At 41.3% G+C, this 27,275-nt stretch overlaps 1 protein-coding gene across 17 annotated transcripts in view; it reads left to right on the plus strand.

The window, feature by feature from the left end:
• The window catches only part of DMD (dystrophin), a 1,243,922-nt gene extending 1,217,246 nt beyond the window's left edge, over positions 1-26,676 (plus strand). For 11 of the 17 annotated variants that reach the window (XM_065859822.2, XM_065859817.2, XM_071812096.1 and 8 more), the window contains 4 exons: positions 4,913-5,156; positions 5,514-5,637; positions 9,637-9,729; positions 24,195-26,676. In XM_065859822.2, coding sequence (XP_065715894.1) covers positions 4,913-5,156; positions 5,514-5,637; positions 9,637-9,729; positions 24,195-24,292 — 559 coding nt within the window. In that variant the 3' untranslated portion in view covers positions 24,293-26,676. Of the gene's footprint in view, positions 1-4,912; positions 5,157-5,513; positions 5,638-9,636; positions 9,734-9,800; positions 15,660-18,247; positions 18,280-24,194 lie in introns of those variants that run through there. The other 6 variants (XM_071812091.1, XM_071812107.1, XM_065859838.2 and 3 more) reach the window with 2 other exon arrangements.
• Positions 26,677-27,275: the final 599 nt, after the last annotated feature.

Consider the following 27,275-nt stretch of genomic DNA (forward strand, 5'->3'; position numbering starts at 1 on the left):
GCTCATGCTCAGTTTTACATGCCATAGAATATTGTGATAAGACCATTTCTTGTGTATTCAGTAGACCAAGTAATCTTGATACTATATTGCAATATAAGAGAAAAATCCAAATAATTATAAAACTATCTCAAAAACATTTTGACATTTCCTTAAGAGTGAATCTATTTCAAAAGCAGCAAAGACAGGTTTTTGGTGTCCATCTAAAGCAGTACATTACATAGGTTATGCTGCAGATTAGGTTATACTGACTAGGATATGCTCTACTAGCATTAAAAGGAAGCATAAGGGGTTGTGCTGGCAGACACTCATAACTTTTTTGTAAAGAATTAAAATACTTTCCTGCTATTCTAATGACTAAAAAAAGTGAATGCTTCCTAATAATTTAGTTACATCAATGTCACTAACATACTTCAGTAAAAGGGAGACTTCTCTTGGGTTCTTTTGTTTTCCTCTGAGCACCTTGCTGTACTATAACAAGGACTCAGTAAATGAGATCTCCAGCCCGAGCTATTTGCCTTTCCTTTGCCTTCCTGACGTGCACCCAGAGTGCACTGGGCTGCGTGCCATCGGAGAACCGCTAACACCCCAAATCTCAAAGCTCCCCTGTTTCCATGTAGCTGTGCCGTTCCTTCAAATCTGAAGACTGATGAATGGCCTTCTCAAATAAGTTTCTTCATTATAGTTGCCAATAGCGAGAAAGTGATGCATTTCTAATGTGCCAAGGTTCCTTCTGGTATTTATTTTGGCACTGAAGAAGTGGAACTAGATCTTCTGAGTGTGACGCAATGTGAGTAAATGCTGGTACTCTAATGAGGGACAGGGGTAGGTGGTTCAGCTCCCAGCTTTGTCCTTTTCTTCATACCACTGATCTTCTGCAGGGAGATGACAAAGAACATGAATTCACAAGTTCTCAGTTGCCTCTGAGAGGACTACTCAGCAAATGGGGTCCACTAGGATTTCCGTCACCAGGCAATTAATGCTGCCAGTGATAGATGTGATTAATAACTCATGAGCTCTTTACTACGCAGCTCTTTACAGTTGCATAACTCAAGGTTACATTGCATGCTTCCTCTCTTATTTTTCTTCATGAGTGCTTCAAAGAGGTGCAAGCATAATAAATGGAATATCTGGGGTTTTTCTTTGAATATGCCTCTTACTGAAGTAGAATGTTTTTTCCAGTGATAAGAAGATACAGCAGCTTTGTTTGTGACAGCCAGAGGTAAAAGTCACCCACCCTGAGCTATGGTGGAGGGAGGCTGGGTCTCCCCGTGCTTGCTCAGTCACATTCATTTAGAGAGAATTGTGCTTTTATCCCCTTTCTCTTCCCATTTGATGCTGAAGATGTCAGAGGGCACCTTTCCTTGGGGCACAGAGGCTTTACTCTCAGGGCTGTGGGCAATGCCTTGGATGCTTGGCTTGCAGCAGCAATCCTTTTTCATTGCACATCTTGAAAGTGTTCCAGAAGTGGAAGTAAGAGTAGATAGCTCTTTCCTCTAGGATATGCTTACAGCAGCTTTCACAGTCTTTCTTTTTTATTTTTCAGCTTTTTTGCCCTTATAGAATCATTTTGGCTGGAAGAGACCCTCAGGATCATTGAGTCCAGCCATAACCTAACCTAACCCTAGCACTAAACCATGTCCCTAAGAACCTCATCTGAACGCCTTTTAAACCCCTTCAGGGATGGTGACACCACCACTTCCCTAGGCAGCCTGTTCCGATGCCCTGTCCGTGGAGAATTTTTTCCAAATATCCAATCTAAACCTTCCCTGGTGCAACTTGAGGCCATTTCCTCTTGTTGTATCGCTTGCTACTTGGGAGAATACACCAACACCCTCTGTGCTACAACCTCCTTTCAGGTAGTTGTAGAGAGCGATCAGGTCTCCCCTCAGCCTCCTTTTCTCCAGGCTGAACAGCGCCAGTGCCCTCAGCCGCTCCTCATCAGACTTGTGCCCCAGACACTTGACCAGCTTTGTCACCCTCCTCTGAACTCTCTCCAGCACCTCAATCTCTTTCTTATGATTGGGCGCCCATTTATGTTAATATAAAACTTCATTCCTTTATGTTAGATCCCAATTATTATGACATTACTGATCATCTGCCCTCTGCAACACTCTTACAGCTCTGAAAGAGGTTGCTATGATGAGTTTTAATTCTCTGGGCCAAGGATCGTGTAGCTGGACTGAAAAGGTGCACCTGAAAAACTCAGTAACACAGGTGCTCTGGATAAACTCACATGCAACCTTAATGTGACATTCCTTCATTCCAACAATATTACTGTATATATAATTACAGAACTCACAAATTCAAACATATCTCTCCTTGGATAATATGCAATATCCTTTGCTCTTTTTTTTTTTTTCTGTAGACTTTCAGAAAGAATTTTTAACTATTTTGTGTCAGATATGAGGTGTTTTTGTCTCAGTTACTCCCTACTCCTCACCTGTTTTTCAAAACCATGGGTACTGGAAGGATTTCTCTGTATTGGTAGGTGAGGCGTTCATTGTAGATTTCTTTGTAGCAAGGTACTGGATTATGTTGTAAGTATGACCAAGTGCATTTATTTAGTCTGCCTTAGGGTGATGTTTTATCTTTTGCGTTACAGTACTTCAAACTTTGGAGTCTGCTGTTTGTAGAGTGTTGCCTGTATCATACATCTGGGAAATTTCTCATGGGGTAGTGACAGCCAGAGTCTGCAGACTTTGTGAAAAACAAGCTTAATGATCAATCCTGTATAATCTTTAATCTGCAATAACACCGTTTGTGATACTGTTGTCATGCTCATTCCTATTCCCTTCTGTAGTTTTTATTAATTATTCACCAATTCATTCAGCTAGAAGTATCAGAACACATTAAGTCATGTGGAAGGCAACACCCAGTGCAGTCCTTTCTTTCTTCCAGATAATTTTCATGGACTTGAAACAAAAACTTTCTTTGAAAAAAAAAGCTCTCCGTGGTCTTACTTCTGTGTGTGGGTTTTAGAGAAGGAAATTTTGAATTTTGGAGCAACCTAAAGTTAAGAGTGATCAACCCCTTTTTTTAACCTTTTAAACTTCTGCAGAAGAGGGACCATGTAGGTCAGACATCCCTTAGGGATCATGTTCAGGGGCAGGGGGAGATGCTGCAGTCCCAGTTTGGGACACATCCATCATACAGCTGCTGAGGGGCACAAATACAATTAAAGGACAGTCAGTAGCTGGTCTTTGTCCTTGGCATTGCTTTCTTATTCACGTGAAATGATGCATACTTGTTTTCATTCTGGTCACAATAATGTACATTTAGAAGTGTTTCAGAGCTTAATAAAGTTTATTGGGAAGTTTCTGAGGTGCTATTTAAGCCTCCAGAGCAAACTGTCAGTGTGTATTGTGGTTTGCGGGCAGAGCTGGCAAAAAGTGCCTGTTCTCACAACCTCAAATAAGAGCAAGTTGGAAAAAATAAAATCTGGGTCACTGCTTGTGATGAGTAAGCAGTTACCAGAGCATTGAGCTATTTTTCACCCCTCTGGGAAGCTGCGAAGGAACATCACAGCAACAAAATCCCAGTACAGTTTATTAGGCCTCCCTTGCCTGCAAAGTTTCTGTTACAAGCTCCTATTTTTGCATTGTTGGGCTGTGTTATCCTTAACAAACTTTCAGTTTCATCCCTTCTCTGCTCTTCCTGCTTGGTAATTTTTTTTTTCATATGGGCCGTATAGATCATATTAACCTATGGAGTGGTTTACTGGAGTAAAACTGGGGTTTTACAGAATAAAATAACAAGTATAACGGTGCCATGAAGTTACAGTAGACTTACAGCACTCTAGGCAGGGCTAGAGTTTGTGCAGTGCAGTTTAACATATTAGCTCACTAATTTGTCTTCCTCAGGTTAGTAATTTTAGAGCTAGGCTAGAAATGCATTTGTGAATATTAACAGAGGAGACTGATGTGACCTGCCTGACGACAGCAGAGTTTCAAATGAACTGCCGAGTTCTGTGTTTGCTCTGACTTTTTGGGTCACCTTTGTTTTTTAGCTTTATAAAACAGGCCAGCCAGGTGGTGTCCACTTTGATTAGCGTTTGCAAAGTGCTTTGATCACTCCAAGTCCTCTTTTAGCACTAATTAGTCCTCGAGTGTATTCATGCATGGAAGCAAACAGGCAGTCCCACTTATGCTGGGAAGGATGAAAGGCAGGAAGCCGAGAGCTGAGCCCAGGACAGACCGTACCCGGGTGTTGGGAGAGTGTCTGGAGCCCAGCCAGCCACTGCGTCCTGTGCCCTGGAAGGGAATTAACTGTGAATTCTGGTGATGCAGAGAGCCTTTGGGTATCACAGGTCCCTGTAATATCAGCTGCATGTGAATTTGTGAGGTGTCAGCCTACAGGTACATGGGTGCAGCAGAATAAAAGGCAGGTGGTACAGATGAACCTTTGCCCCGGCAGGGAGACACATCCCATCCCATGAGAGGAGATGCCTTCTCGCTGCCCTGCATGGAGGGTAGCCTGCACTAGCCTGTTCGGCAGCATCCAGCTTTGGTACCCTCAGTACAGGAAAGACATGGACCTGTTGGAGAGGGGCCAGATGAGAGTCACAGAAATGATCAGAGGGCTGGAACAGCTCTGCTGTGAGGGCAGGCTGATCGGAAAAGGGGTAGTGGTGTTAAACTAAAGGAGAGGAGATTCAGGCTACACATGAGGAAGAAATTTTTACAATGAGGGTGGTGAAACACCAGCACAGGTTGCCCAGAGAAGTGGTAGATGCCTCATCCCTGGAGACATTCCAGGCCAGGCTGGATGGGTCTCTGAGCAGCCTGATCTAGTTGAACATGTCCCTGCTCATTGCAGGGGAGTTGTTCTAGATGACCCTTGAAGGTCCCTTCCAACCCATTCTTACGATTCTATGATTCCATAAAGCTTTTACCTTCTCATTGCTTCTCAACAGGAACTTGCAAGCAGAGTATGACCGTTTGAAGCAACAGCATGACCACAAAGGACTCTCTCCACTGCCGTCCCCACCGGAGATGATGCCAGTTTCCCCACAAAGCCCCCGGGATGCTGAGCTCATTGCAGAAGCCAAACTGCTTCGTCAGCACAAGGGCCGCCTGGAGGCCAGGATGCAGATCCTGGAGGATCACAACAAACAGCTGGAGTCACAGCTGCACAGGCTGAGGCAGCTGCTGGAGCAGGTGAGCCCTCAGGCCTTTCTCCTAGATCTCTCCAGAGTCATTTTCCAAGCAGGGTGTGAAGTGATATCAATAATAACAACATACCAAGAAATCATACCTGTAGAGACTAGTCAGAGAAAAATGTTATTCTGCAGGCTGCAAGTGAGAAGGTGTAATCATGTTTTGGTATTCTTATTTAATATTCTTCCTTGCTTTATTCAGAATTCAGAGCTGTTGTTTGCATGCAAGTGTTTACATAGAAACAGACAAAATTGTGTGTACTCATGGTGTAAATAAGAAATACAGAGATCTGAAGATTTGTGCAACAGTACTGAGCTGTTAATAACAACCTCTTCTGTTTTTTTCTTCAATTTTTAGCCACAGGCAGATGCCAAGGTGAACGGTACAACACTATCATCTCCTTCTACCTCTTTGCAGAGGTCAGACAGCAGTCAGCCAATGCTTCTTCGTGTGGTTGGCAGCCAGACTTCAGAAACCATGGGTAAGATAACAAAGTTCAGATTGTCAGAAAGAATAGTGATAGTCCCATTTTCCAGTAAAATATCCTTAAAGACAGAAAATACTCTGCTCTCCTGTTTCGTTCAAATGAGAATGAAATAGACATTTCCAGTGGTCTTTGATGTCATCTGGCTGTTTCCATTTTACATCTTCATTATAGTTCAGGCTTTTTTTTTTTATCATGATAAACACAGTAGCGTGGATATTTTTACATTAAACACAAAGCCCAGGCAGGACTTGACTCCTGAAAACAAATATTACTAAAAAGCGAACTGTTTTATTCATACTGACCTTCGGTAATTAAGCATGACATGGCTGATTTAAGTGTACATGGCATTAATTGTGGCTAAGAGATTATGATTAATCATCCCCATGTTAACTGATGTGATCTTATTTTTAATATGTCATGGCTCAGTCAGTAGGATTGAGCTGTCACTCATAGGCACTACTCATCTAGTTTCTTTTCTAAATATTGCATCAGATGTGATAATGAACACGATGTGAGTTGTGATGTAGGGTTAAGTAATAATATTCTGTAGCTAGAGGCTGGAATTATTATTTTGGTGCTTTTAGTAACTGCTCTGTAGCATTTTCCTAATTTCCTATCTGTTATCTAATTAATAGGTATTTACTACCAATTACTAAGGATTTTCTGCTAGTAGAAAAGCAATCAACCATTGCAGCATCTTTAAGCAAATGTACTTAAATTACTTGAACAAGATAATATTTGCAGTCTGGTGATAATATTCAGCTTCATACAAATAAATTTATTTAGTGGATATTAGAGGCAGTGAGGGAGAGTGAGAAGCTTTTCTCTTCACTGCAACTAGTGACACAGTCGATGACAGAGAGAAATTGAACAGGAGGGAATGTTCTTTTGTGTCTGAAGTGCCACCATGGTGGGAGATGCAGCTTGTTTCAGGGGCTAGTCTTCTTTCCCGAGTGTAGGCAATAACGTCAGCCTGTGCTGCTATGAAACGAGATGGGTTCTATACACCCTACAACAAAAAATTGTGAAATAAATTTTACCTTTGGGAATCCTTAAGTTGAATCCTGGGGGTGAGAGTACAGTCATAGGTAACAGTAATTTCATATGGATCTTTCTTTAATGGTATTACCAGTGAGTAAGTATTTTGGAACAGAGTAGACATAATATATGGGTGGAGTATTTTGCATCAGCTTTCTGAAGAAATGTTATATATTTCATTACATAAAATATGTTAATTAAATGCACAAGAAAAGATAGGAAGACAGTGATTCCCAGCCATTTTATTAAAAGTCTTGTATTTTATCTTTTAGTAGGACAAAATATAATAATGTACTTCTTTCATTTGACTCGATATAAAATTATTCCAATTTAACTTGTGAGACTGGAATAATTAATTAACATGCATATAATCACACAGACTGCTAAAACTTGTTTAAAGCAAATATTTAGTCATGAGTTGGGTTTTTTGTTTGTTGAATTGAGCCAATATGTGGCAGGACAGGGAGATGTAGAATCATTATCAGTATGATCGTGTTGAGACTCAGCAAAGCAATGCTGTTGGCAGCATGGAGCAGAGCTTATAAAAAGAATTACTAACTGAGCTAACAAACCGCAGCTAATTCAGTTTGTCGAGTCGTCTTTCACACCAGAAAGCTTTGCTTGCTAGCCTGAGAGTTTCTGAAGCGTGACTTAAAATATTCTTGAATTGTGAAGGGAACCAGAGCGGTGTTGTAAATAACGCTCCCACGCTGCGAGCATGTGCCCAGTAATGAGGGAGTCATAATTTGCAAGAAAATACTGAGGAACTCTAGGTCTCTCAGGCAATGAGGTAATGTAGTGGTGGCTTTTATGTATTTTACTTTTTGAAAGGAGGCTTTAGGGTTTTTTCACTTTGAATGTAGATCCACTGCAGTTATCTCTCTCTCTGCTTTCTCAAGGAGAGATTATTGCAAAAGATTTTCCACCAGCAGCATTGTCCAGCCACTTGGTAAAAGCAGCAACCCACTTAGATCCTAATTTACAAATAGAAAAGCTTATCCTTTGATAACTTGAAATACACCTGTGCAAGTGGAAGGGTTCTATTTCCTTCTCATAGAGCCCTAAAAGGGAGGGCCCTATCTTTGGCCTTTCTCCTCCAGTAATGTGGCAGCAGAGGAGCTTTTCTGAGGCATGTGAGTCAAGAGGCTGTTGCTGAACTTTAATTCATTCGAGTACCACCAGAATGTCAGAGTCTCACCGAGCTTCCCAGGCCTTTTGTGGAAATAGAAATGGGGAAGACCAGTTTGGGTAAAGAGAGAGAACTGAGGTCTGAAGGCATCTTTACTGTTATCTGCTTGGTTGGGTGATGTCTTATTTTGTTGTTTACAAGGCAATGCTCAGAAAAATCATCCAAATGAGAAAGAATAATGCTTTTTAAATAAAGATTCAGCAGTATTGAGGGTCGACAGAGTTCAATTTGCATCAGCGTTTACCGGGGTATTTGGATATCAGTACCTGTCCTCAGTTCTTCTTGGCCAGGACAGCAGAACCACTGCCCCCTTCTTTTGGTCTTTGTGGCCAGGTGGGTTTCTGCAGGCATGCTGATAAGGTTCTCAGCCTGGACAGAAGTGGCAAGACCTCTCTCTGAGTTTTAACCTTGGCTTCCAGCAGCGTAGGTAGTTCTGCTAAGGCACTTCTGTCAGCGCAGCACTTGGTGCCAAGTGACTCATGGCCTGAGTTGATTTGTGCGAACCCAGCACCAGTCGAAAGCTGAATAAGCTATTTTTAGCCCATTAGTGGAATAAAAGAAGCTGATATAAAACCATAAGTTATATGAATTAGGTGCTTCTTGCAGGAACTTTACCCCACTTCTTGCACTGGAGTGAGAAAAATTACTCTTGGTGAGTAATAACTCTGTGAAGCTTCTGGCCCTAAGGTGAGGCCAACACTAAACCTAATAATAGGGAATATATGCCATCCTGAAGTGTTCATTTAGCGTCTCGTTTAGCAGGCTTTCCACTAGCATGGAGCACCTCAATGTTTAAAGAATGTAAATGCTAACAGAAATTCAGGCAGTTTATTACTCAAGTTGAGTAGGGCAAGGCGTGTTAGAATAAAGGGTCATGAAGTCACTTTCAAAACAAGGATGTACCGATCATGGTTATTTCAGCGGGCAAAATTGTTTTTGCATTTTAATAGGGATAAAAGAAATCTAGTTAAACAGTAGAATCTCACTCAAAATAAATCCTTTAGGTGTATTCTTTTTTCACATGCTTTATTTGTTTTGAAGGCTAGGGTCTGCAGTGAAATAAACATATAGATTTTAGTTATCTGAAACCATGACCAAAAAAAAAAACCAGTAAAAATAAAACATATTGAATTTCCCATTAAGCTGCTGCCCTATAATCAGGTTATAGAAATTATTCAGTGCGAGAAATGTATTTTGCTTTATTAAACTGCTGCTAAACCCTTTAACAGTACAATTGAATGTTCTTCGAGCGCCAATCTGATGCAATTAAACTGTCAGAAATATTAATACTGATGCAGATGAGAATCTGGGTTTCTCCTGATTTAGGCAGCCAGGCAAAGCGGAGCTAATGTGAATCCAGCACTATTAGAAAGCTGCTCAATAGCAGCACTCACAACAGCAATTTCTTTTGCCATTAATAGAATAGGAGGACCTAAAACACTGAGTGTCATTTATGGAACTGGATGTTCGTAGCAGACATTTTACCCCCCTTCTTTCCCCAGAGTAGATTATTTCTTAAATTCCTTTTAAATTAAAGTCGGTGTTAATTGTTTAAAATTCATTGTTTAATGTCATTTAGATCCTTAAAAAAAAAAAAGGGAAACACAGAAGTCAACAAAATATACCTTTAGAATTTTGTTTGTATGCTAAGCAGAAAATGCATTTAAGTGAAGAGCCTTAGCTTCACGAAGGACATATGTAATAGGAAGCTGTTAGCAAATGGTTTTGTGGTGGCCCTCACGCAGTGGTATGGCTTTGCTTTCCAGGCGAGGAGGAGCTGCTCAGCCCGCCCCAGGACACAAGCACAGGTTTGGAGGAAGTGATGGAACAGCTGAACAACTCCTTCCCGAGCTCCAGAGGTGAGCGCCACCGCCCGCGGCAGATGAGAGGGAAGAAGATAAAAGTGCTTTCTATTCCTTGATGTTTTCAGGGGGCTGTGTTTCAGTTTCGGGTTTTTTGCTGCTCTTTGTTTTGTTTTAACAATAGCTGTACAGAAACCTGTCTTATTTAGAGCTGAGAAGCAGCCCGCTTCTCCTTTACCTTAAGCTACCTCGACAGGTAGCTGGTGCTGGATACGTGGCTGAAACAATATCTGTTTGAGACTCCTTTTTTTCCCTAAATGTGTTCTTCTCTTCCCTTTTCCTGTGTTCCTTTTCTCACAGCTTCTCTCCTTTTCAGTTGGTCCCCTTGCTGATTTGTTTTTAATATGTCTTAGCACATTTTTCTTCTGTCCTGCTCCTTTCTCCAGGGAGAACCTGGTTTGAAATAATATTACAGATCTAAGTCAAAGTTCTTGACCTTGTAGCACTCAGGGCCAGAATAACAGAGGAAAACCAAGCAGGCTGCTTGTTTGTGCAGTACAGGCTGCACTTGTGCCCCCAGCCACAGCATTTCTGTCAGGGGTTCTGTTTTGCTCATTCCTGTTGTTTGCTAAAGATAAGCATTTGTATTACTGGGATTTATTTGTTTAGCCTTTTTTTATTTACGGAAGGTCTCTTCTGAGCCCAGAGACAATACTCTGCTACCAAGAAAAATTACTTAGACTCCCAGCAGGGGATGGGGAGTTTGGGATATTACCTGGTGCTGTGAAAGAAAGCTCAGACATGAACCTCTTGGCAGAAGAAAGTCCTGGTGTCTGTTGACAGCCTGTTAAGTGGGTTTCAGTAGCGGCATAGACTTACCACAGGGCCTCTTGCACAGGTTTCACACATCACCCAGGGGTTCTTCTTTAGCAGATAAATGTCTTAACCATCACACTAGACTTCCAGTGCAGCCAAGTGTTCTCCATCCTTTGATTTCAAAGTAAGCTCAGCTCTCACCAGGCGTCATCTGTGAGCAGTGGAAAAGGAGAAGGCAGTATAAACTGTGTAAGATCTCGTGCTATAGATCAAAAGAGGGAATTGTTTAGAAAAATATTATTGAAGAAAATCTAATACACCATATTGTTAATTACATTGACCTGCACCTGAACACTATATGAAAAAAGTTGTATGTCCAGCCCTCATTTTGCCTAGATATTAATTCTCAGAGACAACAGAAGAAATATCTTTGAAGTATTGCTATGTAGATTAAAATGGGCTTATTTTTAAAGTTGCTGTGTACACAAGGTTGCAAAAGACTGTGCCTTCTTATCAGTGACCATTATTTGCATAAATATGTTGTGTTTAGGAGATCTTGCATAATCATATGTATCTAGATGTAGATGCCCATGTGCTAAAACATTCACCAGATGTGGTATCTAATTTGTAATCATAGCTGATGACACTGACAAACAGTTTCTGTTCAAAAATAAGCTTAGTTTTAAGTAAAATAGGAGCAATTTACAAAGCAGCAGTTAATGAGATATTTGAAATACAGTGGTTCATTTCCTTGGAATAAACAGGTAGATATCAGTGTGTTAGATACCACTCCCTACTGAGTGAGAGTAGAAAAGGTTTTTAATTTTATTTTATTAGTGAAAAATACAAAGCTTCATGAATCAGACTGACATAGTATACAGTTTAGTTTAAAAAAAAAAAGGAAAAAAATATATTTGAAATTGGTAACAACAGCTCATATTTTAATTCAGTAACTTAAGCTATAACTTCACGTTTGCATTCTAGTGATGCAAAATGTGGTCATTTAAATACAGAGAAAAAATGTATTTCCTTATTTTGTTTCTGCATTCAGTAACTATGTTATAAGTGTAGTATATGGTCATAAACTTCCCTTAAAGAGATTGCAGCTTGTTCCAACTTTTTTGCCTAACAGCCATAAAGGATAAAAATATTCTCTAGCTGCATGGAGGGCTGTGAGTGAATGGGAGGCACAATCTTCATTTGACATGTCATAGAATGTCCTGAGTTGGAAGGGATCCACAAAGATCATCGAGTCCAACTCCTGTCCCTGCACAGGACAGCCCCACAGTTCACACCATGTGTCTGAGGGCTTGTCCAGTCTCTTCTTAAACACTGTCAGGCTTGGGGCCATGACTGCCTCCCTCTGTCCTCCTCAGCCAAGCCATGAGAGGAGGTTCTGGTGCAGCATCAGGCGCAGGCAGAGGCTGTTGGGCAGGGTCAGGCTTCCCACAGGACTTTTCTTCTGGGCCTGACCAAAGCGCTTGTTGCGCTGAGCCAGAATCTGCCTCTTCCTCTTTTCTTCAGCTACACAAAAAGATGAGTCCAGTTGGTAGAAAACGTCATTCAGTCTGTGGAGAATTGTACCAGATTTTGGCTAAAGAGATTAGGACCTCAATTAGGTTTCTCTGTTCTTCATGTATCTTTTTGATGCATTTGCACGAATGCCAGGTTTGTGTAATTGCTTTTGGTTGAGAAACAGGAACGATCAGGCCCTTGATGAGAAATAGTTTGTCCTACAACCAGTGCAAATGGATTTCCATTCACTGGTTGATGAAGAAGGCTACTGGAATTGTCAGTTTTGCTGACATCTCATGCAAACTCCAGTTACTGGAGTTTTCTTCTACTCCCATTTTAACGATTAAATGATATTGAACTGATATCGCATAAACAAAACCTAAACCCACAGCTAATTTGCTGCAGGCTCACGTAGACCTTCAATGTGAGATGATGGATGCCGCAGTCAGTCACATTCCACGTGTGTCAGGGATTTACAGGACTGCAGGAAGAAGAAAAGGAAGCAGGGCTGATTGCTCTCAAGAAACCAGTCCATCAGGGGCCATTCTTCCATTGAAACGTGCAAATCTATTTTTCAGATCAAAGTGTAGTTGCAAAAGAGTGAAAGCAGTTTGGCAAAGCAGCCTGAGAAGAGGGTGTAGTGTAGGGATTCAGATGTGGGGAAAGTAATGTAAAATGGATTAAATGCCCAAGACTGATTAGCAGAAGTAGCTGTGTTTATTTCTATACTAGTGCTGTAGAAGGTGAAGTTTGCAATGATATTCATAGACTGTTCAGTTCCGGAAGAGCTGCAGAGTACAGAGGATACTCATCAAAACTTACCTATGTTGAAAGTGAGAATAGCAAAATTAAATCCGAGAAGGGGAAAAAAACCCCATACAAATAATCTGATATTTAAACATGAAAACAGTTGAGGAAATCTAGGGAAGTATTAAAAGGCCTGGGGAGTTACTGGCAGGACATTAAATGCAGGTTTCCTTTGTGGCCTGAATCCTATTGCCATTGGGAAAATGACAAATTGGAGGAGTGCAGAATAATATGACAAGAAAAAGCTGGACTCTCAAGGCTTTAATTCATGGGAAAAGTTCAAATCTGAATAAGCAATGAATACAGAAAAGGAGAGAATGCCTGTGCTTGAGTGCACAGATATATAGGGAAACATCACAGGATACAAATTAAAAAAATATTTAGTCTAAAACTCATCAATGTAGCTGAAGAGTAAGATTTGATCAGGTTTAGAAAAGGTTTTCTAAAGCAAGTAATAGCTCTTGTTTTGGACTTCTGAAACCAAGAAGTAAAATGTAGTAGTAATTAATTCTCACTCACCTGGAAATAGATTTATTTTTATATTTCCCAAGATTGTGCTGCATATAATTGTTTCTAAAAGGACATCAAGGCTTCATGGCATCATTTTTAATTTAAACAAATTGTGACATAGACCTTCGTAAAGAGATCTCTGATGCAATGTCTTGTGTGCCTATACATTAATACCTGTTATAGGTTTTTTTGGTTTTTTTTCAATTTAACCTTTTGGCAGTTCTTGGCATTTCTTAAGAAACAGAGGATGCACGCACTCCTTGCACAGCTGACTGTTGGTGCCGAAAGCTGTTTCATTTCTGGAGAGGGAAATTGTGCTGAATACCTGATGATTGCTGTCCTTACGGAATTTTTTCTTTCCTTTTAATCTACAAGGTTTCCCATCCATTCCTCTTTTACTTTGCTGCTCCCAGCAAATTCACAACTGCTGCAGCTGCTTCAAACAGCTGCTATGCTAACTCAAAACAGATGTCAAAGCCAGAGGTCTGCCATTTAGTGGAAATCTACCATTAAATACCACCTCAGTGGTTTATTTGACCCTGTTTGATAATGGGCTACAGAGAAGAACATTTTCACGCTGTATTTGTGGCCAAGCCACTAAATCTCCAGGGAATTGGTTCATGGTTAGAAAGTAAGATTGACAGGCCAGTATTTTCAAAGCCAAATGAATCGCTCCTGCAGCACTGAGGAGACATGCATTGCACCGCTTCAGGTGGATCTCATGGTGGACAGGGCTGTGTTTTGTGGTTACGGTTTTGTGGCAAATGCTTTCTATGAATAGAGCTCAGAGAGGAATTTAGGGGCAGAAGTTCGTGAGCTAACTGAAGCTGGTGAGGTAGCTTTCCAGGCTTTCAATGCAGAGTCCTTGCTGGTGGATAATGAGAAAGTGAGAGCCAAGAAGTGATCAGAAATGAGACCAAGATGTCTTAAAAGAGCTAAGAGGCCATGACATCGCATGGAAACACTTGGAGAGGAATCAGTACTCACCATTATTGTTTAACATAGTATTGCTTAGTGCAGATGTTGTCTTGCACAGTGTAATTACAAGACCCCACAGCAATAAATAAATGGCAGTAAGAATAGCACCATCTTTTACATGTTTTGTTTTTCTTTTATCTCAGTCACATGAAAACACATCAGACACATTCTCTTCTCTCACTCTTCCATCAGCCAGGCTCTGTTGTGAGAGGAACTAATGACCTAAGTGGAACTAGCAGCCTTCAGCACTGCAAATAGTATAGTTTCATTCTGACAGCAAAACATCATACAACTCAGACTTTTATTTCCAGGCTTTACTGAATCAGTGGAAGAGTACCCTGGAGTTACTATACTGTAGGGTATTCCGGAAATGCTCTTCCAGCTGAGCTACCCTGGACTCTCCTGGAGTGTGTCCCCCTCTCTGTGCTGTGGTCCTACAGCCCACACCAGTGAGCCCAGATGATCGACATCCCGCATCCCTCCCCTGTGTCACAATGGTACTGAAGTGGCTGAGGATCCCTGCAGATTGCAGATTGCTGTTTGCAAATCCAGATCCGTTCACTGTGCAGCCCATTCTGCTGCGGAGTTCAGCGAGAGGGGCAGTGCAGTAGGTGCTCTCTGCTCTCTGCTTTGATCTGAATCTGCATAGACGCATTAAGTTTTTATTAGTGCTTCTGCTTTCAGGTTTGATTTGATCACTCTCTTTGTACCTTTGCCTGTGATACAATGTCATGTAGCTTTCCAAAAAAAAAAAGAAAAATAAATACTTTTCTATTTGGTAAGTGCAGAAAATCTTTGCTAGAGCAGGAATAATAGATAATTAGGCAACCATGGATTGTGTATCAGCATTTTGATGCCTTACAGAATACAAATTTTCAGAACTGCAGCAATACAGATAATCTTCTTCCTCTGCAATTTATGCCAAGCCATATTCCTTGCCTTAAAACTTAAGAGATACACATTTGTTCTTATGCAAAGAAGAAAATAAAGTAAAATTCATTAAAGCTTCTTTAATCTTCCTCCAAAAGAAATTAGCTGTTGCTGTAGTAGTGCTACTCTTTTTTTGTGTGTTTAAACAGGTTCTAGGACTGATTACTCACCATAGAGTTCCCTCACCAGATGTTTGGTGTGGTGCAGAGCTATACCGGTTGCCTTTAAATACATTCATTTTCCAGCAGAATCCAGTCTGTCTTATGTAGATATTTAGCTGCAATTGTAGGTGCTTGTGCAAACAAGTAGGCATTTCTCAAGACCTCCAAAAGGATCCGTTATTGTGCATGTAGGCAGTTCCTTCTCTCCTCTTGACCCAAGCTAAACTGTCTTCTGCTGGATCTCATTGATGCCCCAAGACTCTTGCACACCCAGCTTCTGGAGGCCTTAGGTAGACCACCTACTCACGTAAACTTTGGGGCTCTTCCTCAGAAGACCGAAGTATGCAATGGATTTTATATCTTCATTTTCAAGGATTTTCTGTTACACAATTTATATTGGTGAGAGGTTCTCATCTTCCCTCCTGGGAGCATTTTTTAGGGACTTCATGGCTCCTGATGAAAGCACCAAAGGAGCTCACAGAGTGTGTAGGCACTCATGGAAGTCCTAGAGAGTTAGTCAGGCCTGCAAGGTGAAGTCCTTAGAACTGAAGTGACACCTCTCCTGGCCATCAAGCTCGCTCAGGTACCTCTGTCCACCACCAGCATGTGTGGCAGAGACATAACCTAAGTCCAGACTCCCCTTAGGAGCAAAATAAAAATCCACATACAGAGCATGACTTCAAACCTATTGTTATCATTTCTAGTAGTAAGTACGCTACTGGGGAGATGGAGAGGGGAAGGAAGGAAACAAAATGTCCTGTGTCCAGGAAATCATGACCTGTGCTGTCCAGGCCTTTCCGAGGCTGCCCCGGCTGTTGCTGTTGCCCGGAGCATGTCGCTGAGCGGTGGCTCTGACCCGAGGTGCTCAGGGATGCCCTTCACCCCTCCCACCTGCCCCTCCTCTCCATTACCACCTCTGCTCAGCTGTGCTCCGTTGCTGACCCTTGTTCTGCTCCTTGTGAAATACCCACAGAGCTCCTTATTGTCTTCCTGCCCTTCTCCTGCAGGCTGCCGTACCGTGAAAAAAATGAACAGCAATTAGGTTGCTGTGACACTGACCGGTGTGTTCTCCCACATAAATCTGTTCCTCTCCTCATTGTCCCATGCGATGTTGTCATGTTTGAACCCGAGCTAGCAATACAACCAGGATAGCTGCTTGCTCACCCTCTCCCACCCCCGCCCCCAACAGGGGAGAGAATCAAAAGGGAAAGGAGAAACTTGGATTGAGATAAACACAGTCTAATAAAACAACGAAATACTAATACAGTACTAGTAAATATCTATATATAAAATAGAAATAAAAGATACTCAAGGCAATTCCTCAAGAAACATGCTGAGCAGCCATTCCCAGGAAAACAGCACGTGGTCCCACAGCCAGTCCCAGACGGAGAAAAGAAAGGCAGAAGGGCCCAAAGGCCTCTGTAAAATGGCAAAGGGCTGAACTAAACATCCCAACTGAAACTCCCCTGGCTGCGCCCCAGAGCAAGCAAGAGCGAGAACGCCTGAAAAGAGCGAGCGAGAGAGAGAGAGAGCAACCCGGAAGGTCCCGACTTTTCTTAAATATGAAGCATGACGCCAATGGGATGGAATAGTCTTATTGATCAGTCTGGATGTCAGTCAAGCTCTGCCCCATCCATGCCCCCCTTCCTTGATGCCTCAGAATGTCCTTTGCTGTCAGACCAGAGTAATTAAAAACATTAACTCTGTGCTGGGCTGTTATCTCTTGTTCTCAAACTAAGTTCAAATAATGAGCGTGCTAGCTATGAAAAATAAAGGTTTCTGACTGCATGACGAAAATTAACCCATTTTCAGTCAAACCAGCACAGATGTTTACAGTTACATCATGTACAACAGCCCTGGGGCAAAGATCATCCTCTTTCTTGAACATCACCTACCGCAGGGACTTTCTTGCCCACGACTGCGGGTCTGGCGGTGCCAGTGCTGGAGCAGGCACAGTGGGACGCTGCTTCTGGAGGCAGCAAGCATCCTCTTGTCACTGGCTGCGTGATGGGAAGCGGGGCGGGGGGGCTGTTTCTGCTGTTGATTGACACTTGGCTTTCTTCTTCTAAAAACAAATATGCTATGATAAGTGTTTGAGAGGAATCAGTATGATCAAAGTGTGGCTTCCATGAAGGCTTGTCAGGAACATCTTTTCAGCTAAACCCATTAATGACTCCTCTGTTTTGGCAGCACAACTTGAAAGTGATGTGAGACACTTTGTCTGTTTTCCCCTTTTACTTGATCTTTTTTTTCTCCATTTCTCCTTCTGCCCCCTCAGTTTCAGCATGCTTGCAGATCAGCTTGTTGGAACATCTTTCTGAATATATTTATCTTGAGTGTGAGCATGTTATATTCCAGTGTACAGCCCTCGGTGTAAAATATAGTGTGCGTGTGTACACCTACGTGTATATATATGAATGTATACCTGCGTATATGTATATAGGCCATAATAAAATGTCAAGTGTCTGGATGAATTAATTTGACATTGGGGAAACTGATTTTACCATTGATACTGATTAGTAGAACTCAAATTGAGGAAATTTGGATGGTCAAAAGTGAATTCAGATCTTCTCTGCCTTCTTTATCTTCAACTGAAAGGGCCTGTAAGTTGGTTTTAGTAGTTTTCTCGAGTGTGTTTGCTAGGTTAAAACCAAGCTACAGATTACAAATCTTGAACAAATCGGCTCAGAATCATCAGTGGATTTCAGTGCACTTTCAGTCTTTGTTTAAAGCAGAAGTGCAGTTATATTCCCAAATGGCAATTGAAGTGTCTCTTACAGTATAAAACATGTATTCGTGTGTGGTTTTATTCCTTTCTTTTCTGATATTTCTTCCACTTCCTCTCTCTGTTCCTAAAGGAAGAAATGCCCCTGGAAAGCCAGTGAGAGAGGTTAGTGAGATGCAGGCTCACTGCCATGGCTTCTGTGTGTCACAGCTTGCTTTCCGTGCCCAGCATGCGTGTGATGGCACCACGAGTTTGCTTGGGTTTGGTGAAGGGCTGGGGGTTGTTTTTATTTTGCTTTGGGTTTTGTTTTGCTGAGTGCATTTCCCATGTGTGCTCTAACAGTAGCTGTACCTCTCAACTTTCAGTGGAGACAACAGCAGCTCAGGGATCTGCCTTTTCTTACATCCTCCCAAAGGCTGGAAATTCAGGAATGGGGAGGAGAATAGAATACAATGAAATTAAGCCACTGAAAAGAAGCCATGAAAAATGTAGTTGGCTGATATGCTGCAGTCAATGACTTACGTTCTGTTGCTCTTGTATGTAAGCACAACAGGGAGACCCATGTCTCTCGCTGTTCTGCTTACAGCCTCACAGTTTTATTTACATGTATGTGCCAATATACCAACCATCATCTCCAGTTATTAAATAGATTATTTTTCTTTAGAACAGTGAGAGTTGAGAGGTATAAGAGATTCAGGTGTTTTAGTTTCCTGATATACTATTGCAGAATGAAGAAAGCTACTAACATTCACCAGCTCCGCAGTGTTGTATTCAGTAATTCAAATGAGCGATGGTTTTCACTGTGCATTTCAGATGTGGTTTGGTTTGATGCAAAATAGATTTTCAAGTTTGTACGTAGCTGCTTGTTAATGGAGGAAAACGTTTTGCACTGTGTTGTCATAGCACCTTTGAAAGTATTTCCAGAGAGCCTTGATTTTTCTTCTGTGAAGCTGCTCTTCACTTGCCAACCAGATACAACGTTTGAAAGATGAATTCCTAGTGAAAATTATTATTAAAGATAAAATATTCAGAGGCTGCCTGAGTGAAGTTGCAAGTAGCTGTGAAATGACCTTTCCCGCACAGATGATGATAGTTTTGTGTGAGACAGAAATGGAAGGATAACCCAGTTTGCAAACTTCTGCTGGTGTGGAGGGGGCGGCGATGGAAAAAGGCGGCTCTGGGGTTTTTAGCAGAGCTGTTGTGAACCCCCAGTCACTGACAGGCTACCCTGGGGAAGCTCAGGATTTGTTCTCATGTGGTGCCTTGTAATATAGCGGTTCTCTGCGGTGGCTGTAGGAACTGGCACAGGTCCAGCTATTTTGACAACTAAGATCCTCAGTCCAGCTTAAGTCTGTCCTCAAATGGCAGCTCCTCACATGGGGATCAAATCAGGTGCTCATGGTGTCATCAACAGACTCACCAGCCCAGAAATGTTATGGAAATTATTTCATATTCAGCTCTGCGTGTTCTTGGCTCATACAGTCTAATTGTTTTCCAGTTCAGCAAAAAGGTTGTTGATTTCCACTATCCTCATTCGTATTTATCCATATCATTCAGAAAAAGCTTCTGCTGCTGAGGGCATATTTGATACAAATTAATACAAATAAAAATTGAGAAAAATTGTCATGTCCTACTTGATCAGATTCCAGCAGCTTAACACTAGCAAAGTTGACTTCTTCAGTGGACCGCTCACTGCTCTACAGATGTATTTGTGTTCAATGATGGTTCCAGAGGTGGAGCGGCTTTGTAACACAATTCTTTGCCTGCTTATGAAGTGTATGAGCTAAGGTATAGAATAGCTTCTGCCTCATGTGTGAATCCATTTGGGCAAAGGCAGATCATGCGGTTTTAAACCCACACGGCCAGGTTTTCATCCCATTACTCACATTAGGTATTGGCTCTGTGGGTAATCCCATGGATTTCGTGGCATTACTTGATATGAATAAGGGTATCAAAATTCAAGCCACCAACAGGAAGGATTTTTCTTTTGTGAGGGAAGAGTTAGAAATCTGTGCTGCCGAAAAAACCACTGCATTGTGTTGGGATTTCTTAATTTACTTTCTATCCACTCTTTTGTGTCTGAATGCTTCGCATTTATTTCTCTGACAAGTGATAGCGTAAGATTGATACTCAGTTACTGTGTCCTCACCCAAGGACCTTAATTCCAGTAGAGCCTCTAAAGCAAATTCAGCACATACTAACCGCATCATTCTGTATGTGACTAGAGGTGATGCAGTTGGTTTCAGCAAAAATAGGTGTCTCCTGCTTTCAAAGCAAATGCACCTGTACTAATATTCCTTCTGTTTTGTAAGTTTGAGTTAATACTGGCCATGTCCTTTCTGAGCTTTTACTGCTGCATTTCAAAGTGTGTGCTGGTTTTTTTCTTAAACAGTAGCATTGTTCAACCTTTCAGTGCCTCAAGCATGCAGAAAACTTTTTCAACTTTAATGTTTAAAAGAGAAAAAATGGAATGGAATGAATGCCTTCTTTGGTGGCATTCCTTTGAAAAATATGAATAATAATGAGTGGAAAGCTATGATTAATATTTTTATAAGTGCTTTTTGGAGTATAATTATTTTTCTCACTTACTTCTTAATTAAAAATGTCAGTGTCCTATGTTTCAGTCTTGGAGAGGGCAGGTAAGCAAGTATTCAGTAGAAGCAGCACAGTTCTATATAAACAGTGAATTTGAGCTCTTATTTAGGTAACAGACATTATCAAAGAGGGTGCATTCATTGCACATACAGTACCAGGGAATTATTGCCCATGTCATTGTCAACTATTCGGAGTTGTGATCGACCTGGCTGTTACTCCCAGCTGCAAGAGAGGGAAAAAAATAGCTGGCAGTGCAAAAAGAAACGTGGGCAGTGGCACCCAGCCAAGGGTTCACTGTGGAGCGGCTGGAGCCCAGCAGTGCCACCTACTTTTTTGGCCCATCCTCCCGTTCCCTGGCTGTCCTGGAGACGGCCATCCCCAAGCTGTTGCATTTTACAGTCCAGCTATTAACATAAGCTGCAGTGGTTTACGATCATGCTCGGAGCTGTAAGCTCACATAGTTCAGGAGGGGACACATGATTTCTCAGTTTTTCTGCATAGGAAATTAAGAGCTGTGCTGGAGAAGGTGGCATGGATGGTGTGGGGGAGAGGGAGTCGTATCTGCTTAATCACCCCAGCGTGTCTCTGTGCAGCTTTTGTGGAGGGAGATCAGATTTGAAGCATGGTTATTCAAAAATATGGCAGCAATTAACAGAGAAAAGAAAAAAAGACTAGCAGACATTCCTGCAATTTGTATGCATTAAAAGAATACCTAGGGATCCCTGGATGCATAAGGTCTTCTTGGCCTGTGTTTTAGTTGCCTGAACAATTTAGCAGTTCGTACCTCCTGTGGCACACTTCTGAAAGATATTTTTTCTATATTTTTGGTTGAAGTCATTCTTTCTAGACCCCGCCCCTTTCTATAAAACCAGCTTAGCTTTGTTAGCTTTACAACTCTGCATCTGACAGAATAAAACGTTATCAAGAGATACTGATTTTTTTCTGAAGATGTGGTTTAGCAGTTTGTGTTGCTCTAAGTCCACGGAAGGGTGATCACTCTTCCCGAGCTGGGAACGAGTGGTGGTGGAGTCCTTGAAGAGCCCTTGAAACATCTGTTGAAACAACAGATGGCAACAAATCTGAAGGAGACACCCTGATCCCACAGGCAGAAGTTCCTCTCAGGGCTGGCCACCCAGGTCCAACTCCCACCACCACCCTGTCTGGTGTCTGTAGGTTGCTGCATGTGAAGAAGAGTATTTAAAGCCTAGAGATTTCGTGAGAGTAGTTTGCAGGGTCAGGATGTTTGTGGGGATGCTGCAGGTCACTCTGGTTATACCAGGGTTATTCTGATAAAGCTTTGATAGCACATGCTGCAAAGGTACCTGAGCTGGGTCAGGGTTTCAGGTGAGTACAGCAAAACAGTGTCAGTTACCTTTCTCTTTACATAAGCACCTCCCATCTAAAATATGTTCTTGCCTTCATATGACTTTGTCAGATTTTCACTTGCCATGATGGAATTTGCTGGACTGATCTCAGCCTGCATGGTACCAGCAAGAGACATTACCCCTTACATCTAAAATAAATGTGGTTGCATACATTTGCTTTAAAGTAAACTATGTTTTTGTCAAAGCTTGGCAGGAATTTTTCATACGCTGTTACTGGATGTGCTGATGAGCAAATTACAAGTTTTTGCTTAGGATGAATAGGATGGCTATACATTAATGATTTATGGATGATATTGCTGTTTGAGGCATCTGTTTCTCTGTGCATTAGTGCAATTAATGAAATGTCACCAGAGTAGAACCAAGACTTTATCTATATCTGGCAAACTGTGCCACGGACAACACAACTCACTATTGAACAGGCAGCTTGTTGAGTAGTTATCATTTAGATACAGCATAGTTTTGTGTAATGAGTGCTACATTTAAAAAATTTTTAAAAAAACAGTATTTGAATGTAAAAGGGAGTAATAGTTCTCCGGAAGAAACAAACTTCTCTAGATATTTCTCAGGTCATTTTTTTCCATTCCGTATATGCTGATGAATATTAACTAACATCACTCTATCACAAGTACTCTCAGGGAGTAAATCAAACCCCCCAGGCCAGAGCAACAGAAAGTTCTGTTGAGTGATGCTTCCACTGTAACATACTTTCAGTTGCTGGCACTCTGCAACCTGGGGACTTCTTGAGTTGGAGGTCACATGCACTTCTTTGCATCTAAATAAATCTTTTTTTCAGTGATTATTTTCTAACTCCCTTTTAAACTCATTTATGCATTTGGCCTCAACATCAGCCTGTGGCGATGAGTTCAGTAATACAATTACGCACTGTGTGGAGTATAATTTCCTTCTGCTTATTTTAAGACCTTCCGTCTGCTTGTTCCTTCTTGTCCTTGTGAGAAATCCTGAACACTCAGCCCTTGGTTGGGATGCTCATCCTGTAGAGTGCCTAGATATCTGTCATATTCCCTCTTCAGTCATGTTTTTTTCAGAAGGGAGACTCCAAATGGGATTCACTTGTTTAAAGCCTGATGTCTCTGTTTTTTGAGATGCCAGAGAATATTTGAGATAGTTGTAGAGGACTCCACATACGACACAGGACTTCCAGGAGACCCAAACTCGTTTCAAAAGCAGCTGGAGACCAGGCAGGGTGTGCCAAGTGCCTAATACAGCAACTTTTTGGCAATTTATTCTCCCTGCCTTCAAGTCTCTTTAGTCTCTAATTGTACTGAAGCCAATTCTTACTGCTGCTAAGTGTTGCTACCTTTCCTTTCCATTTGCAGGGGTGGTAAAATGAGTGTGAGACAAAGCTATAGGTTTCATCTCCAGAATTGTTCTCTGCATTTGTCAGTTATGTGTAGGAGGACCATATGTTGTGGTTATACTATCTTAGGACTTCACAATGGTTATGGATGAGGAGAAATGCATGAATGAACCCCTATATAATAGTTACTCGATAACTTTGGCATCTGTGTTTCTCCTGGACAGCTGTCTGAAAAGCAAAGGATATTTTAAAAATGACTGAATAAACTGCAGCCATTTAGTTTGGCCATCACTTTAGCAATCCGTGCAGGTATCCTGCTGGGACCTCTTGGGTTTAATGATATAGTTAATTACTGCTGATCTGTTTGTTTCTGTTTTTCTCCTTGATAGAACATTGAATGGTCAAACACTTGCAGCACCAGTTGGAAGCTTTTCTGTGATGTCAATGGATTTAATTGTTGCTTTTGGTGAACATTCATAATGATGAAGCTTCATCACTATGGGCGGGTGGGGAGCGCTTGGAACACAAACGTGCTGGCTTATTGTCAACAGAGTTTACCGCAGCCATTCAAGCCAGTATTGCTGATAAATGTTCTGCAAAAGTGGCAACTTTTGCTGACGATGACATATCGGACTCATCCAGCAGACTTTCAGAAAGAGTACTTTCCAAGCAGGACATAGAGCGTGATGGATCTGTGCTCGGCCTTTTCTGTAACATGTTCCCACCAACCTGCTGCTGTGTCTTCTTCATTTAATTTCCTCTTCTCTGACTTTCCTTTTCAGGCCACAATGTAGGGAGCCTTTTCCACATGGCAGATGACTTGGGAAGAGCGATGGAAACCTTAGTGACAGTGATGACCGACGACAAGGTGTTAGAATAGCAAGATGTGTTTTACAACTTCAGGCGTCCCGCATGGTTTTTATAATATTCATACTACAAAGAGGATTAGACTGTAAGAGTTTACAAGAAAACAAATCTATATTTTTGTGAAGGGTAGTGGTACTATACTGTAGATTTCAGTAGTTTCCTAAGTCTGTTACTGTTTTGTTAACAATGGCAGGTTTTACACGTCTATGCAATTGTACAAAAATTATAAGAAAACTACATGTAAAATCTTGATAGCTAAATAACTTGCCATTTCTTTATATGGAACGCATTTTGGGTTGTTTAAAAAAAATTTATAACAGTTATAATGAAAGATTGTAAACTAAAGTGTGCTTTATAAAAATAATTGTTTATAGAAACCCCCTTAAAAAAAAAAAAAAACACACACAAAAAAATATTGAGGCAGTGCATTTGTTTAGTACCATTTCAGCTCTGTAACTGCATCAGAGATTCATGTTCGGTGTTCTTTTCCTTGCCTATCAAAAAGAAAAAAGGTATTTCCTGCAGCAACACCAAAACGGCCAACTTATATTTCTCATTGGTTTTGTCTGACTCTAGGGCTGGCTTAGAAAAAAAAAAAAGTCCTCGAACTTCCAACAAAGGTAGTTATTTCACCTCTTTCCAATAAAATTAAGAATTACATAAATCACACAGCTAGTTTGCAATAATTAAATGAAAGAGCACATTACATGACAGAGCCTGCAAAAAAATTAATGGAAAGAAAAAAAGAAAAACCCCAGAACAAAGAAGGAAAAGAAAGAATTTAATGACCATCCTATGTGCCAGCATTTCCTCTGCTGTCTAGATTCCTGAATGCTTTTAGTAAAGGGTCATAGAAATTGCCTTACAGGATTAAACTTTAGGACTTGAGTGCCCGGTACCCTGCTGGCCACAGGCATCATCTAGGGCGTCAGCAGGGTCGGGTACCACTGCTCGTGTCACCTCTGCTGCAGAGGAGCTGAGAAGAACGGGAGAAGTTCCCTCCTGAGCCCCTGCGGGATGAGCTTCTGACCCAAAGCACAAGTAGGTCACTCACAGAGCATCTTCGCATGTCCAGCTCCCAGTGCTGTTGATGAGCATGAAGCTCCTCGATCCTCTGGAAGATGCAACCAGAGCTTTCCATGATGGGTGTCTCAGCAGCTGGTCCCAAGGAGCTGTGACACCGTGATCAACCTTTGGGAAAGGCTGTAGAAGAGTTACTGCTGTTCTTGCGCGCGTATGGCAATCAGGTGAAGGTAGCCACACTGCTCCATGAGACATGGATCACCAAAACAAAGGCCCTGGTCTTTTCTCCTTCCCAATTTCTCTCTAAAGTAATCCCGCAGAATTAACAATAACATGAGAAAGAGAGGAACTGATAGTGAAGCAGATTAGCCAGCTTGACTGCAGCTCATGAGAGGTGGGTTTGGGTATGAGGTGCTGTCAGCAAAAGCTTTACCACTTCATTTTCTTAACCAGCTTTTAATTTTACCGTAGGATATGTAGAAACACACCATCTGACTTTATATTGCAAGAGTAAAAAATCTGTTACCTCTTCTTGTATGAAGTGTAATTAAACTTGGGAAAGATTTTATTTTGAATGCTAGTTAACATTGAACATAGCTAGTCATGCTATTTCTACCTCACTTTGGTTTTGTGGTGTTCCTAACAATTACGTACAGATAATGTTACGTCATCACCACGTGTCCATTGTGTGACCAGGTCTCATCGTTTAAATAATACCAACAATGATAATCGTTCACAAAGAATAAGTACAATCCCTCCAAACCTCTGCTTTCCTAATAAGGAGCTTTTTTAACACTTTATTATAATAGGAACCCTCAGTATTTCTCATCTATTTTTTATCAGAAGGTTTCTATTGAGATCTGAGAAAGAGTTGGGTTTCTTCTTTTTTTCCTGTCATAAGTTAAACCTTCTCTTCAGAAAATTATAAAAGGAGGAAAATGGGTTGCACGGTTGTTTTCATCAGGGTTTTGTTTTGTTTGTTTTACTTTATAGTTTTTAGTTTTGGAGTGAGTCTGTCAAAAATATTTAAAAAGTTGAAAGCTTTATCGCTGCTTTTTTAAGCATAATTTGGGAGTTATTTCATAGTCCTTATAATGACAAAATATTAAACTGTAAAACATTATCAGTGTAATTGAATACATAAATACCATATGGCATGTTATTTCATTGTTACTCAGTACTGGTTTATTACTTGGATATCATAATATATTGTGTTTTAACACCGACACTGTAACATTTACTAATTATTTTTATAAACTTCTGTTTTACTGCATTTTTCACAACATATCAAATTTCACCAAATATATGCCTTACTATTGTATTATATACTGCTTTACTGTGTATATCAATAAAGCACGCAATTATGTTATAAAAGGTGCGGTATTTTTCACTGAGGTTCAGCAGTCACTCAGCACACCTCCTCCCCGGCAACCCTCGCCATAGCCGCCTCCCCAACAGCCCCTTATTGCCACTTGCTGAACCCCCTTCACGGTGATGTCTCAGTGCCTTGGCCACCGCGGTGCCAGGCAGGGCACCAGCAGCAGCACTCGGGATTTGGCTGGAAGAGGAAAAGCATCTCTCTCTGCTTTGGGTTTTTCTTCCCCGTTGAGGCTGTGAACCCCCCCATTTTTATGCTCCCCTGTTTGGAGACTGCCAGTCCCACATGTTCTGCCTTGTTGCAGAAGGGAGCCTCAGGTCAGACTAATCTTTGCTGATAAATCCAGCACTTGATGGTCTCCTTACCACCAGGTGTAATTCTATTATATCAAACCCATCTCTGGGGCTTTGAGAAGCATCTGTTCGCATCAGAGAAGCTGATCACACACGTCCTGTCTCATATCTGAGAAACACGCGTAGGTTATGGCACCCAGACTCCACTCAGTTGTGTCACTATGCTGTCTTTGAGCTACCTTTCAGTGGGAGAAATAACAGAATGAAAAATAGTAAAATAAAAAAGGCAAAACCAGCGTATT

This window comes from Patagioenas fasciata, chromosome 1 (assembly GCF_037038585.1).
Source record: "Patagioenas fasciata isolate bPatFas1 chromosome 1, bPatFas1.hap1, whole genome shotgun sequence".
Classification (NCBI taxonomy): domain Eukaryota; kingdom Metazoa; phylum Chordata; class Aves; order Columbiformes; family Columbidae; genus Patagioenas; species Patagioenas fasciata.